The sequence below is a fragment of the Crotalus tigris genome, unplaced genomic scaffold, assembly GCF_016545835.1.
Source record: "Crotalus tigris isolate CLP2741 ecotype Arizona unplaced genomic scaffold, ASM1654583v1 scf7180000017666.379230911805:20528666, whole genome shotgun sequence".
Classification (NCBI taxonomy): domain Eukaryota; kingdom Metazoa; phylum Chordata; class Lepidosauria; order Squamata; family Viperidae; genus Crotalus; species Crotalus tigris.
This window is the reverse complement of record NW_024096552.1, coordinates 20,361,669-20,377,568: the sequence shown is the minus strand read 5'-3', so window position 1 is coordinate 20,377,568 and position 15,900 is coordinate 20,361,669. Positions and strand designations below refer to the sequence as shown.

Below are 15,900 nucleotides of genomic sequence, written 5' to 3'. Positions count from 1 at the left end.
CTGTCACTTTAAGTTGATTGTGGTTAAAGAAACTAGAGCTTATCTGTTGTGAATGCAATCAGAGTTGACAAATAGTGAGGAAAGGCTTTTGTGCAGAGAAACCAATTGATGTGCGAGAGTGCTTCCTGAAAATTTCTTAAGTGCTAGCCTTATAAAACGATGGGAAATGATAAAAAGAGCCTGAAATTTTTTTGTTACAAGCTGATATTAACCTGTCTAAAATAAATGGTGAAGAGTTTTTTGCTGCTGAGTTTCTCCTACAATGGTTGCCTGCCCTGGCCTTTGGATCTTAAGATTCTTCTCAGAACAAGTATCTTGTGAGAGGAAGTTCCCAATAGAGAAGTCCCCAATAATCTGCCATTCAATTGTTTTTTAGACTCTCAGTTCCAGGCTCTTTAGGCCACAATCCTCTTTTCTTAACAGTCATTTTTAATCAGTTACATTGGAACTAATTTCTTATATGATCTAGAATGAGTTTATTCTTCAAATGAAATGAGGGAAATAGTGAAGTTAAATAACTTCATTGGCTTCACTGATGTGATGTTTGTAAAAATATGTTTTATTGTACTGATAGGTTTAGGAGAACCAATGTAATAGAGGAAATTATTACAATGCTACAATTATGCTAGAAGCCACAGTGAGCAATTTTCTACTCTTTATGTTTTCTTGTTTGCTTTCAACAGTCTACTGTGTTCAAATAAATTTGCTTACTTGGCTTTGTATGCATAGAATTGTGGCCTTTAATACACAGGCTCCCTCAAACTGAGCCTTGATAAAACTGAACATCCTTTTCTTAATCCACAAGTTATTTTTACAACTCATTACAATTTTTACTGGCAGCTCTGTTCCATGATCAATTGGCACATTCATAGATATTCCATAATAACACATTAACTTCTCCAGGCAGTTTAATTGTTGATCGTGTTTAGTGAAATTTTCTATTAAACATATACTGAAATACTTGTTCACCATGATGTTAGCATTCATACAAATTTAGTGACACTCAAAAAGGTAAGGGTAAATCAAAAGATTGCTGTCAATGCGTATACTGTACACTACATCTTGATCCTCTGTGCCTATTCTAAAGTAAAATGGCCTTTAGCTCAAACTTCCCCTAAAAATATTTTCACATCATCCCTTAGAATTGGACTGAATCTCATTTGGCTGATTACTGGAAAAAAAAGACTTCATTTGAAAATATCATAGAAAAGGAAGATACAAGTATCCCTTGACTAAAAATTGTAATGGACCCTACCTATTGCAGTTACTAATCATGAGGGTCATTAGGCGAGATGTCTATGAGATCGCCTCACCAAACGATCCCAATCCAAGAATTGCAACTGCTCTGAAATGGCACTCGCTTCCAGGATGACCCTTTATGGCTTCCAGGAAGGTTGAGGAGTGGAGCAGCCAGCTCTCCTTCTCAAACACAGTCTCTGGAATTCATGGTGTCTACTCTCAAAATGGCACTGCTTCGGAGGTAGCAACATACCACCTGTACATCTTTCTAAAACTGTTGGGTAGGCTGTGTAGGGTGTGTGGCAGAGTATCTGCTTCCCAAAGATCTACTGAAAAGGTAAGTGACCGATTTGTGATGAAGGGTGGGGAGGAGAATGCAAGACCCAGAGGAGTGGAATTCAAGACCAGGGACTGCAGTATTTCCTGTTATTGTTTTCTATTACAGAATATAATAAAATAATTATACTTTAAATACATGGTCAATACTAATAATTATGTTTAATATTTTAATGTTTAAAATGATTGTTTATTATGTTGTAGAGATATAAATAAGAACTTCATTCATTTACATTACAGATTGGTCAACTGCCAAAGATCTCCTAATTTCCTAATAAAATATAGAACAATTATAGTGAGAAGCCCAGGTTTCCTGAGCTTATATGTGATTGTACAGAGTTTCTAATGTATGGGAAAGAAACTATACCAAATCTCCAGCCTAAATTGGATTTGGGGGAAAGTGGAGGGAATCAACAACACCTCCCGAATCTTGAAATTTCCTTGAAATGATCAAAGATTATTATGCCATCTCTATGCATGTACTACTCTTGATGTATGTTCATGAGACATAATGAAACCTGTATAAAATGGACCCAACTTGCACATTTCCTCATTTGTCCTTCTTTCTGGATGTCTAGTAGAAAGCAATGATAAACTACTTCCATTTTGTATCCAAGAAAACTCTACGGACAGGTTGATAAAGTCACCAGTTTGACTCATAGATAGAGACTATAAGTAAGTCTTTAAGTAGAATTATAGGAATGCATTCAACATTTGTTTGAACTACAGAGCCATTTGTGATTATTTAGTTACAGACATCTGCTTTATGCAGAATCCTTAAACACAAAAGTAGCCAAAAAGAGAAGAGTACACTATAACAAAATTGAATCTAAAAAGAGAAGATATTTGGGCTGAATTCTCACTGACACTTGAAGTTCCCTATTAACTGACAATATTTACAGCCTGTATTTTAAATATATTTTGTTAAATTTCTACAGAAGCATGTGCAGTCTTGTTTTGTTATTTTTTATTAGGCCTGAATATCTTAGACATTGGTAGCAATCAATTGTCTCTACATAATTTAGGATGTACACTTCTGTTCTTTTGACAGGCAATAATAGTAACTAAGATGCTTAAGTAGTGATTAAGTACAGGTCAGGCTGTTACCTTTGATAGTTATTTTATTTCCCCCATTCCCTACTAGGATTGCTAGTAAAATTACCATTGTTTATTAGGTAGATGGAGATAAAAAAACACTATCATTACTGCATTATGAACAAAAGAATTCTCCAAAAAGAAAGGAAGCTAAAAAAAACATTAATTTTTATGAAGCAATATCAAAAACTTAATCTTCCTGACCTGGCAAGATCAACAAAAAGTAAATGTTGTCTAACATCTATAATCAGTTACCAAACTGAATAAAGAACGAAATATTGCAGTTTACTTCTTATCTCAGAAATACTTTTAGAGTTGGGAAATAGTAATAATCTTAGGAACAGGAAGTAAAAGGAAGATGTAGATAGCATCTGTTCAGTACATTTTTTGTTCTTTGTTTTTTGCTTTAGTGTGGTCCTAGTGATGTGAGCCACAGTCTTCTGGATGTTGGGTGAGCAGCACTGTTTTGCAAGTTTGCTCATGGCTTGCATTGGGAATTTTTCTGAAGCTCTCGGAATTGGCTTGTGGTGACACAGGTCCAGATAATTGGAAGAAAAGGAGAAGAATGTAGACTGTAATAGTTACTGCTACTAAGGGCCACATGGTATATCCATGCATGACCAAGTCCCTCTAGTCCCTTGATTTGGCATTCCTTACCCTTATAATCAGTGGTGGGATTCAAATATGTGTGAACAATCGGTTATCTGTGTGGATGCTGCTTCTGGAAGTCCATTCTGGGCCTGGGCAACAAAAAATTAGTTACCAGTTCTACCGAAGTGGTGCAACCCGACTGAATCCCACCACTGCTTGCAATCTGTCAGAACAAAGATTTTGCAGCTCCCATCATTGGCAACACAAAACATCAGTAATTCAAGCTTTGTACCTGCTGCTGATTTATTTCTCAATGACTTAGCAAATAATTGTTAAATTTCTAGTGTACTCTAGCACTAGAGTTCATCATTTTAAACCAGGGTTCTTCAAACCTGGCCCTCGCTGGCTGAGGAATTCTGGGAGTTGAAGTCCACAAGTCATAAAAGAGCCAAGTTTGAAAACCCATGTTTTAAACCCTTTAAATAATTGAAGCACCATAAAGTTAAAATTCAACTTATCAATCCAATGAACGTTTTCTAAAAGTTACTACATAAAAGAAAATAAAAGAAAATGCAGTATATAATATCAAGTAGAATATGGCATGTATTAAGGTGACCAACTTTTTTACAATGAAAAGGACACAAATAAATTGAAGAAAAAAATATTGTAAATAAAAGAAAATATTTTATTCATTGCAGCAATAATACAGAATACACTATAATATGATAAATGCATAATAAAAAACATTTGTAACAATAACAGTTTATATTGTAATTATGCTTACATGCCACGCCCCCGCCTGCAGCTGCCCTGCCAGCACTGCTGACCCGCAGCTCCCAAAGCACCAGCTGCGCTGGCTCCGGCCCCGGGGGGTAGCCCGCCGTCAACACACCTCGCCTGCAGCCGCCCCACCAGCACCACCGCCCATCCTGCACAGCCCTGTGTAGAGCAGGCCCCGCAGCTCCCACAGCACAGGGGGCAGCCGGCCACTGCCGCCCCTCACACCCCTGCCCACAGCAGCCCTGCCACCCCTGCCTCTTGCGACCGCAGCCATTATTGCCCTAGCAGGGCCGAAGATCAAGAGAAAGTTACCGTGGCGTCACCGCTCCAGTCTCCTCCAGGTGTCTTTGGGACTAACTAGGAGATGGTGTAGTTGGGTAGCAGGGAGGGGTGCAAAGTTCCTGCCAATTTGCCTTCGCTGCAGACAACTTACATGTGCAAAGGTTGCTGGCCGGGTGTTTTGACGCGCTCAGCAGAAATTCCTATTGGCTTTCGAAAGGGGAGTAGCACAGCTCATGCAAAAATTGAAAAAAAAAACCATCAAAAAAAGGTGCTGGAATGCCATTCTGAGCGTTCTATGAGAAAAAAAAGCCCTGAAGATTAGTCTTCAAATATCGAAAAGGAGGACATGTAGGAGGACACTTTTCAAGGGAGGACAGAACTCACAAAAGGAGGACTGTCCTCCCTAAAGGAGGATAGTTGGTCACCTTACATGTATAGTAAAAAGGCCTCAAATTGTGCTTATTCTACTTTGCTGTGCCAGCATCTTGGCTTCAGTGAATTTCAAAGTAGCAGAACATAGAGAGAAAGCCTTCAGAGAAAAAGAAAAAATTGCTGCTGAATTCCTGTGAGCATTCAGAGAAATTATATTTATTTATTTGTTAAATTTACTTGCTGTATCTTGCCATGAGGCCATTCTAGTCAGATTATAACAATAAAAAGGAAGAAATGAAAAGAGAGTGAACAGAACAGAAAAAAGATAATAGAACAATAAAATCAACAATGAAAAAGAGTACAGCAAGAAATAAATTATATTATTACCAAAAAAGGAAATGAATGTATTGGTTCCCTAAATAATGTACCATGAAACCCAAGTACTTAGAACAAGGAATTCTTTTTATTTGGGTCTTTCAATGTTCCAACATAATTCTTAGCAGCCCTTGCAAATGCATTACCTATGTTTTCTCATAGTTAATTAATAAATTGTGTTTCCTACAAAAAGATATTAGCATCTCATGGCTCTTCTAAGATCTATTATCTTCCAAGATCTATTATATTTGAAAATTGCCTGATATAAAACTGATATTCCTGTGGAGCGTTTAATATGGTAAGTATCTGTCAATTGTAGATGCTTTGTTCCAAAGAGTTTCTCTAACGATGGGAGTCACAGACCTCTTTGATCTAGAAACAGGGCAAAAAGCATGATTTAATGGCTGAATATATTCACAGTCAAATGAGAGTATCAGTCTTTAATCAAGCATGGAACAATCTGTCTGTTCACACTACTAATTTTGAACTAATTTTGTAATTCTGTTTCAGGATTGTCTCTGTCACTGCCTGTTCTACATTTGCTAAGATACCAGGCTGTGTCCACAACGGCAGCATAGATTGATAATCCACTCCGGATATAAATTAGTTTGTTGAGCTATCAAAATATTTGAAGTAAAATCTGAGATGAATTATAGAGAAATATTTTTCAAGAATGTGTGTGTGTGTGTGTGTGTGTGTGTAATTTTAAATCCAAAATTTAAAAAAGATAAAAAAAGACAAACACAGGCTTTCATGAGATTTAAGTAAATACCATACCACATCAAAAGCATGCAATAGTTCACATTTCCATGCTTGTGGTTATAATGTATGCAACTTCTTTTAGGGAAGCAATTTATTATCTCTGCTGATTTTGCAACTGAGAAATAGGGTATTTATATAAATGCTGACTGTAAACTAAAGTAGATGTAAGACTCATCCAAACCATATTTGAAAAGTCTGTGTTTTCAGAGCAAGACAGAATTGTTTAAGGTAAGACTGGAAATTATATAACATCTCAAAAATGAAAAGTAGGTCCCCCCCCAGTTTTTCCCCTGAGGTATCCTCCAAAATATTAATGTCCCATAACTGTGATCTATTCAGTAGACACTGTAGATCAGGGGTCAACAACCCGTGGTTTGTGGACCAGTACCGGACGATGGCATGCGAGCAACCGGTCTTCACAAAAAAGCAAAGCCCCATCCATGGGATGCAGGCAGCACTCAAAACCACGCATTCTTTGGTCCATGGAAAAACCTTGGGGACCTCTGCTGTAAATAAATCATACTTTAATTGATTAATTGGCTATTAAAAATTGAATACAAATAAGCAACTGGTTTTGTACATTGCTTGTATATAGTATAATATCCTTAATAACAATATTTAGAGAAGAAGAATGATAGTTTTAACAATTTTCAGCTTTTCAAAATACTTGTTAAAGTTTTTAATAATAGCAATTATACTTAGACTTCTATAGCACTTCACAATGCTTTACAGCCGTCTCTAAGCAGTTTAGAGAGTCAGCATATTGCCCCCAACAATTTGGGCCCTCATTTTATCAACTTTGGAAAGATGGTATAACTTCCTGCCCAAATTTTAAAATATGGATTCATATTGGACAGCATGCACAACAAGTTAAATTTCAATATTTGTCAAAGATATCACTAAAGTATAATGAGTGGCCTATTGTCTCTAAGTATTGTTAATTTCTATACATTGTAAATGCAGTGAAATGTTTTTTATTTCACTGAAGCTGAAAGCAGTTTCTGAAAAGCAGAGACAGAAAGCAAAATAGATATTTTTACTGAAGCAGTATTTTGGGTGATAAACAGAAAATAAATCATATTATTTCATTAATGCAAAATTGTTTCCAAATTATATCCAGTATGAACTAATATTTCTTTTTCTGCTGTTCACTAGTGTTACAAAATAAAGGTAAAATATAAGTGTTCTACTTACTATTTACTATCTAATGTGTTAAGATGCTGGGAGAAGCAAGTAGAGCACTTTCCCTTCACAATTTCTTCATACTTGTGCCTTTGTTTGCTTCCTATTTTGTGGTTTCTAGTGAAGCATGATCATATTGCTTGAATGGTTAGCATGAAGGTCCAAAACTGGAACTACTGTCCTTTCTGCCTTTGTCTCTGTTTGTGGGAAATGTGGACTTCCTTTTCTTAAATTCTCTATAATTATTCTGTATTTTTCCCCATCCTTCTTCATCTAATCTCCATCAGGCTGTTGAAGCACTAGCTTTTTATTCAGGTTTAGAATGAATATATTCAAATATAGAAGCAAAAAGGAGCATAACATTTTATTTCATTTAAATACACATATTTCCCTGTATAAACCCAATCTCAGCTCCCCATATTGAATGTGTCATTATTTGGTCATACATAGAAAATGGCATTATGCTCTAAGGCCCTCAGGAATGGCTGTATTAATGAAGTGACTCTTTTACATTCTTTCATCTGCTATTTCTTTGTTCTTGCTATTTTGATAGTTTTTTAAAATTTTTTTTAAATTAATGATTTTGGTTTTATATATTTATTTTTTTATAATATTTTATTGATTTTCTCATTTTACAATTGGGTATTTAAAAAGCAGTGTGATGACTGGGTTGATCAATAGTTCAATAGCATACATAAGTCTTTAGTATAAATCTCATATTACAACATATCACATTGCAATCATGGAGATAACTTGGAGAGAAACTCTGAGGAAGCATTAACTCCTGATTGCATCCATAGAGCTAACAGAACTAAGGCAGGCACCACAAGGGCTACAAGTTAATCCTGCATAAGAAATGCCAGCAAGGGATCATTTAAGTCGTCAAAGGGCATTGATCTCTCTTGCCCCCCCCCCCCAGAAGAACAGCACCAAGAGAAACAGGATGTCTTGTTTTTCAAGAACTTGCATGAAGACTTTTCTCACCATCTTCTCTTTTGCTTTGTTGCAGATAATTCCTTTATTAAGAAACTGTCAGCCTATCTCTGATTTTAGTTGCCCTGACCCCTGACCAGCAGACACCTTCGTTGTTTTGAATTTTGAAAAAATACAGAAGTTGGTTACTAGTTGCAAAATCAGGAAGAGTGTTGATATTACAAACTGTTCCTTTAGCTTTCATAGTGTTTCTCCTGAAACTAGATACCAGAACTCTTCTCAAGAACTGATGAATTCACTTCTAGCACTTCCCAGTCTAGCTGAAACAAACAAGAAAGGTGGGGAAAAAATCATACTTTTTGATATTTTATTTTAGTGATGGTCACCCTTCTCAGAGAATGGATGAATAACTATTACTTCAGAGTGTGAGGACTTTCTATTTTTATGTTTGTTTGTTTGTTTGTTTGTTTGTTTTTCATAAATTTCCTACCCAAAGAAAACAAGGCAACTTGTTGGGAAATAACAACAACTGTAACACAACTGTATCACAACCAACTGTAATACAATTATTGGGAAACTCCAAGGATCCTAACTATGATTAGAGGTGATTTGAGGGTATTAATAAAAAGCACCAAATAGCATTGATCTTAGCAAGTAGCAGCATCTCCTGATACAAAAGCTACATAGAGTTGAACCTGGTCTGTATTTGGATCTGAAAACACCAGAGAATTCCAGGGCTTTGGGAATTGAGAAATAGAAAAACATATTGGAAGCAATCAATGGCTAATTACATATTTACTGTAGCCAAGAAAAGTGCATGGGTAAATCTGTGAAACTAATTGTAATTACATTTAACTCTGCATATTTACCTTCTAAAGTTTATTAATGTTGTATTTCTACTGCTGGGTGTGGGAGAGTGGCATTGTGAAATATTTTGCTTTAAGCATCATATAGCGAACCTCACCTTAGATGTTATGCATTCTAATAAGGTGCTTCTGGCTGCTCCATCTGAAGAAGCAGGATATTTGGGGACAGGCCAGGTATATATATACAGAAAGTTTTTCAGACAGATCGGTCTGATTGATTGCACCTTGGCATTTTGACTGCTATACTGCAGTTCTACTTTTTTATAATCTTTTTTGCCTTGCAGCCCCCCAACTAGGGGCATTAAGCAGGTTCGAGTCGCAACTGTGATACATTACAAATTCAGATTTCTTTTTTCTTTTTTCTTTTCTCTTGTCTCTTTCGTGTGTGTGTGTGTGTGTGTGTGTGTGTGTGTGTTTTCTGAGGTTTTCGCGGGTGTTTGTATGTAGGTCTTTGGTTTTTCGGGTTTTCTCCCGCGTAAAATTGGAAGTGTCTTGGCGACGTTTCGCCAAGTGTCTTGGCCTGAAGATGACGAATGGGACTTCGTCGAAATGTCGCCAAGACACTTCCAGTTTTATGCGGGAGAAAAGCCGAATAACCAAAGACCTACATGTATATATGTGTGTGTGTGTGTGTGTGTGTGTGTGTGTGTGTGTTTGTGTATGTGTGTGTGTGTATGTATGTATGTATGTATGTATATTTGTTTTCTGAGGTTTTCGCAGGTATTTGTATGTAGGTCTTTGGTTGTTCGGGTTTTCTCCCGCGTAAAATTGGAAGTGTCTTGGCGACGTTTCGCCGAAGTCCCATTCGTCATCTTCAGGCTGGTGTTTTCAGCTTCGTGCTTTGAGCAGCAATGTGTGGTCTTAGCTGTTTCTTCCTTTTAACTGCCAGTGGGGGTATGAACTGATTGGGTGGGAGCTTGGCTGTGTTCTGATTGGGTGGAGGTGTGTTCTGAATGGTTAGGGGCTTGGCTGTGCTCTGATTGGCTGGGGGAGTGTTCTGTTTGGTTGTGCTCAGGTTAGTCTGAGTTGCAGAGGGGTTTGAGATTTTGGGCTGCCTTGCTATTTTTTGGCTTCGCGTTCGTGGTCGTGCCTCCTCTTCATGGAGGGTGTCAGTTTGCTTCATGTATGGATTGGAGGGGTTTAAAGTGGCTAATGATGCAGCTGTGGTCTGGCTTCTGGTTTGTGGTCGTGCCTCTCATCGGTGTGGCTTTGGGTTTGTTTTTTGCGTGGATGTGTGGTGGTGACATCCTGTGTGGTTTTTGTGAGTGTGGGTCTGGTATCATTTTTTGTGTTAGGGAGTCGTTTGTCAATAAGGGCGGGTTTCCAAATGGCTGGTAGGCGGGAGGTATCATCTCGCTTGTTCATGCTGTGTGGGCGTTTTTCTATCTCGATGGCTTCTCTGATTATTCTGTTATTAAAATGTTCACTTTTGGCAATGGTTCTGGTATTTTTAAAGTCAATTTCATGTCCTGTGGCTTTAAGGTGTTGGACCAGGGAAGATGTTGGTTCCTCTTTTTTGACTGAGTTCTTATGTTCTTCAATGCGTGCACTTATTCTTCTGTTGGTTTGTCCGATGTATGTGGTGGGACAAGTGGTGCATGGGATTTCGTATACTCCTTGATTTTCTAATTCAATTTTATCTTTGGGGTTTCTAAGGATGGTGGATATTTTTCTGTTTGTGCAGAATGCTGTTTTGATGTTGTGTTTATGGAGGATCTTACTGATTCTGTCTGTGGTGCCTTTTATGTATGGGAGGAGGGCTTTGCCGTTTTCTTGTTCTTTGTCTTGGATTTTAGTGGGGGTTTCTTTTTGGATTAGGTTTGTAATCTTATTTCTATGGAATCCATTGGATGTTAGTACATTGGTGAGAGTGTGTAGTTCGGGTTTTAGGTGTTGTTCGTCAGCTAAGCGTTTTGTTCTGGAGATGAGTGTCTTGGCTACAGAGTTGATCTGTGCTGGGTGGTGGTGTGAGAGAGCGTGCAGATAGCGGTTTGTGTGTGTTTTCTTCTGGTAGATGGTGTGTCCTAGGGAGCCATTGGATTTCTTGTAGACTAAGACATCGAGGAAGGGAAGTTGGTTGTTAGCTTCTGTTTCCATGGTGAACTGTATTTTGGGGTGTAGGCTGTTGAGGTGTGTGAGGAAGTTGTCCAGTTTTTCCTTCCCATGTGGCCAGATTATGAAGGTTTCGTCTACGTATCTGAGCCAGAGTTTGGGTTTGTGATCCGATTTTTCTCAGATACGTAGACGACATCTTCCCTGATCCAACACCTCAAAGCCACAGGACATGAAATTGACTTTAAAAATACCAGAACCATTGCCAAAAGTGAACATTTTAATAACAGAATAATCAAAGAAGCCATCGAGATAGAAAAACGCCCACACAGCATGAACAAGAGAGATGATACCTCCCGCCTACCAGCCATTTGGAAACCCGCCCTTATTGACAAACGACTCCCTAACACAAAAAATGATACCAGACCCACACTCACAAAAACCACACAGGATGTCACCACCACACATCCACGCAAAAAACAAACCCAAAGCCACACCGATGATGAGGCACGACCACAAACCAGAAGCCAGACCACAGCTGCATCATTAGCCACTTTAAACCCCTCCAATCCATACATGAAGCAAACTGACACCCTCCATGAAGAGGAGGCACGACCACGAACGCGAAGCCAAAAAATAGCAAGGCAGCCCAAAATCTTAAACCCCTCTGCAACTCAGACTAACCTGAGCACAACCAAACAGAACACTCCCCCAGCCAATCAGAGCACAGCCAACCCCCCAGCCAATCAGAGCACAGCCAACCCCCCAGCCAATCAGAGCACAGCCAAGCCCCTAACCAATCAGAACACACCTCCACCCAATCAGAACACAGCCAAGCTCCCACCCAATCAGTTCATACCCCCACTGGCAGTTAAAAGGAAGAAACAGCTAAGACCACACATTGCTGCTCGAAGCACGAAGCTGAAAACACCAGCCTGAAGATGACGAATGGGACTTCGTCGAAACGTCGCCAAGACACTTCCAATTTTACGCGGGAGAAAACCCGAACAACCAAAGACCTACATACAAACACCCGCGAAAACCTCAGAAAACACACACACACACACACATACACACACACACACACACACACACACACACACACACCACACACACACACACATATATATATATATATATATATATATATATATATATATATATATATATATATATATCCTAGTAGCCCATTACCTGAGATTGTTGACTAAGGCTGAAGAAACAACAATTTTCAAAGCTCCATACTTTGCCCGTTGCAGCTTTAGGGGATGAAACAGAAAATGTATTTTATGGTAATTACTGCATAACTTGAATATCCTACTATTCATAATCCATGCTTAAATGTATGTGTCTATATATAATTTGCATCTTCACTAGTGTTCATATATATGTATGTATGTATGTGTACGCGTAAGCGTATGCATATGCGTATGTATATAGGTCATTTTTTAAAATTTAGTTGGCGACAATTCAAAAATCATTTACACTGCTTTTTTTCCAGGATGTTGTTTCTACCTTCCAAGTTCATACAACAGCTTTGAGATTCACTGCTACTGTAGTCTCCTATCCAATACTAACAATCCAATTCTGCTGCATTTATAAAGAGTAGACAAGGTTAACTAAATATTTCTAATGTTGCAATACAGTATTATATTGTCTTTTATTTTCACATTATAAGACTTTGAACATTTATGAAGCTAAAAAAGAGCAGTCACAATATAAGCTATTGGAAATAGCTAAAACAGAAGTCATGCCCCTCTGGCTGTTCATAGTCCCCAATTCTTTTTATGCCTCAATCCTCAACCACAGTCATCCCAAATCATTAGCAGTTTCCCATGATCTACTGTAATAGAACCCATCTGACATATCTAAATATTATTGTGGTTTTTAATCAACAGTTCCTGCCAATAAAAAATATATGTGGCATGTCCTTTTTCATTTCATATTGTGATTCTGCTCACTACAATCCCTGTGCATAGTAACAATTTAAATACAATTCTTGGCCATTCAGAGATTGTCCAGAATAAAAACATAAAATACAATACTCAAAACTTAAGTGTAACAAAATCCTACTAAAATCTGTTTGATTTACAATGTTTTCCTCTATGTTTTACTCAAAAATAAGCCCCTTCAAATTTCCCCCCAGAACCAATATTTAACTAGTAAAATTAAGTTTGACTTAGTAACTTGGTAATGTTTGCCTATATTACAGAAAGATTCTATAATATAGAATTCCTAGTAGTGCTGGGTATATTTCTAAATGTTTTCCATTTATATTTTAAGCATATATTCGCCATGACTGAAGAAGATATTGAAATAACATCTTCGTTTTCATATGAAGAAGAAGAAGAAGCCATTCTATGTAACAAAACGGACATCCTGATGCTTGGAAAAATCTTCCTGCCTAAGTTGTATGGCCTGGTGTTCACCATTGGGCTGATAGGAAATTTCTTAGTAGTTCTTACCATTCTGAAAGCCAGGAACCAAAAGAGCATCACTGATATATTTTTTTTTAATCTGGCCATCTCCGATCTTCTTTTTGTGATTTCTCTTCCTTTTTGGGCTTTTTATATTATACATGATTGGACACTTGGAAACTTTACATGCCAAATAGTTTCTTCTTTCTATTCTGTGGGCCTCTTTGGTGGCATGTTCTTCATCACTATCATAAGCATTGACAGATACCTAGCTATTGTTCGGGCAACATGTGCTATGAAATCCAGGACAGTCACCTATGGATATCTTACTAGTATATCAATATGGGCCCTAGCGATTTTCTTTGCAAGCCCCCACTTTATATTCATCCAAAAGTCAGACAAACAATGTACTTCATCGTATCCAGAACATCTTAAAATAATATGGCCTGTTTTCAGCTATTTGGAAAAAAACATCATTGGATTTCTTCTCCCAGTGTGCATCATAAGCTACTGCTATCTGCAGATCATCAGAACATTGATGTCTTGCAAAAACCAGTGCAAACAAAAAGCTATGAAAGTGATTTTACTTGTCGTAATTGTATTTTTTCTTTTCTGGACTCCATATCACCTTTCACTTTTTCTGCAAGTGCTACAGTACTTTGAAGTCTTCAAAGACTGCAGTTCCTTAAGGTTTCTGGATTACACAATACTAGTGTCTGAGTCAGTAGCTTTTAGCCACTGCTGTCTTAATCCAATCATCTATGTTTTTGCTGGTGAAAAATTCAGAAAGCACCTTTCCTACTTGGTTCTCAGATGCATTTCATTCACATGTGCCTGTGGGTCTTGTGGCAAATATTGCAGTGGAGTGCCTACTGCTATTCCAGATTGTGTTATGACCAGCAATCATACCCAGAATACCAGTGACCAAGATGTATCTCTCCTTATTTGATTGTTAATAGTTAAATAGTATTGAATATTGAGACATATTAAATACTGAACTACTTTACCCAAACCATCGATAGACTTTGCTTTCTCAGTACTGAAACTTTTGTGTACCATAGTTATAGTATTTTCCTTATAAATTTATAAAGTAAGATTCTTTAGTATCAGTTTAGAATTTCTCTTTATGATGAATAGCAAACAAGTAAAATCAGTAACCAATAAATTCTATATTGTTTACATCCTTATTTTTTACTATTTATTGTTTAAGCAGTAATATCCTTCTTTCACAACATATTATTCATAGGGAGAAAGGTTTTATATTGGAATCTCAGCCTGTGAACTACTCATTCTGAGTACTTCTCATAAGTGGAAGAATAGGAAGAATTTCTACAAAATAAAGCTGTAAGGGCTCAGTACCCCACAGTTCTTGGTACTATTCTCAACAACTGAAAAATTTGGTACCCTGTCATACTGTATTTCCACCATCCACTTTTACCACCAGAACAAGAGATTAGGCATTGAAAAGGAAAAGACAGGGTACATTCAGATTGTACAACACATAATCCAATAGGATATGTTTGACAGAATCAAAGAAAGTTAGAGTTGGAAAAGGTCTTGGAAATTATTCAATCTAAATTCCTACCAAATGTAAGACTCCAACATTATAGCATCACCAACAAATGGTCGTCCAGCCTCTATTTAAATATTTCTAGAAGGAAGGTAAGTAGTGTCCTGTTGAATTAGATCCCTGACGTATCTAGTTTAGCAGTATATTCTCAGGGTAACCAACCAACTGCACAAAGAAGCCCACTAGTATTCTGACTGCTAGGCCTGAAAAGCAATGGCACTGCCATCACGCCTTATCTGTCATGAGTTCCATAAATAAATCTGTCCCATCATGCTGGTTCAACTTAATTATATTAAACTCTAGTTTGCAAAACAGATCTAGGAAGTTGTAGGTGCTTCATCTCTGGAGGTTTTTAAGAAAAGACTGGACAGTGACCTGTCTGAAATGGTATAGGGTGTCCTGCTTGAGCAGGGGGATGGATTAGAAGACCTCCAAGGTCCCTTCCAGCTCTGTTCTGATTATTATTATTACCTCTCTCTTTCAGAAATTCTGAAACTTCAACCCTGAGCTTTTCAGATCACTTGAATGCTACAAGTATTGGACAGCAACAACTATATTTTGCAGCATTTGTTTACAAACATGACTGTATTAAGTAATCAGACTATAAAATATTTTGAAATTACTATATATATTTTCATAAAATGGGGAAAACAGGGAAAGAAAAAAAGATGAGCTAGCAGAAATTTTAAAAAATTAAAAACACTATATAATTATTCTTATGAATTGTCCAACTTTGATGAGAAAGGAAGATTTCTTCTGGCAAAGAAGGAAGATCCAACTCTATTTCAATTATACGACAAATTGTAAAAGGAGAAATAAACCAACTTGTTCAAAAAGTACAGAGAACCTGCAAAGAAAAGTTCTAAATAAAGCTAGCAAACTAGACGGATTAACCACTTCTGTTTTTTGCCCTCCAGATGTTCTGTTTTGAATCCAGCTTAAGTAGCAATGTGACAATATAGTGAAAGTGTCCATTCTTTAGATTTCTCATAACATTGGTGTTTGGTTTTGATTTTTAAATTCTTTTCTTTTTGCCTTGGTTCATCAA

General features: G+C 37.3%; 1 protein-coding gene across 5 annotated transcripts; it reads left to right on the top strand.

Annotated features, from left to right (window-relative positions):
• The first annotated feature begins 4,640 nt into the window (after positions 1-4,640).
• On the top strand, positions 4,641-14,294 carry LOC120305298 (CX3C chemokine receptor 1-like). Of its 5 annotated transcripts, none has more exons than XM_039336972.1 (2): positions 4,641-5,368; positions 13,149-14,294. In XM_039336972.1, exons 1-2 carry the CDS (start codon positions 5,366-5,368, stop codon positions 14,229-14,231), a joined length of 1,086 nt encoding a protein of 361 aa, XP_039192906.1. In that variant the 5' UTR covers positions 4,641-5,365; the 3' UTR covers positions 14,232-14,294. The 5 variants fall into 5 exon arrangements, with proteins under 5 accessions (XP_039192906.1, XP_039192907.1, XP_039192908.1 ...); XM_039336973.1 differs by lacking the exon at positions 4,641-5,368 and adding an exon at positions 5,598-6,060; XM_039336974.1 differs by lacking the exon at positions 4,641-5,368 and adding an exon at positions 7,942-8,285.
• The last annotated feature ends 1,606 nt before the right edge of the window (positions 14,295-15,900 follow it).

Coding starts and splice junctions, on each gene's coding strand:
- LOC120305298 (XM_039336971.1), top strand. CDS start 8,326: ATGGTCACCCTTCTCAGAGAATGGATGAATAACTATTACTTCAGA. Junction 8,371..13,148: donor TGAATAACTATTACTTCAGA/GTGTGAGGACTT, acceptor TTATATTTTAAG/CATATATTCGCCATGACTGA.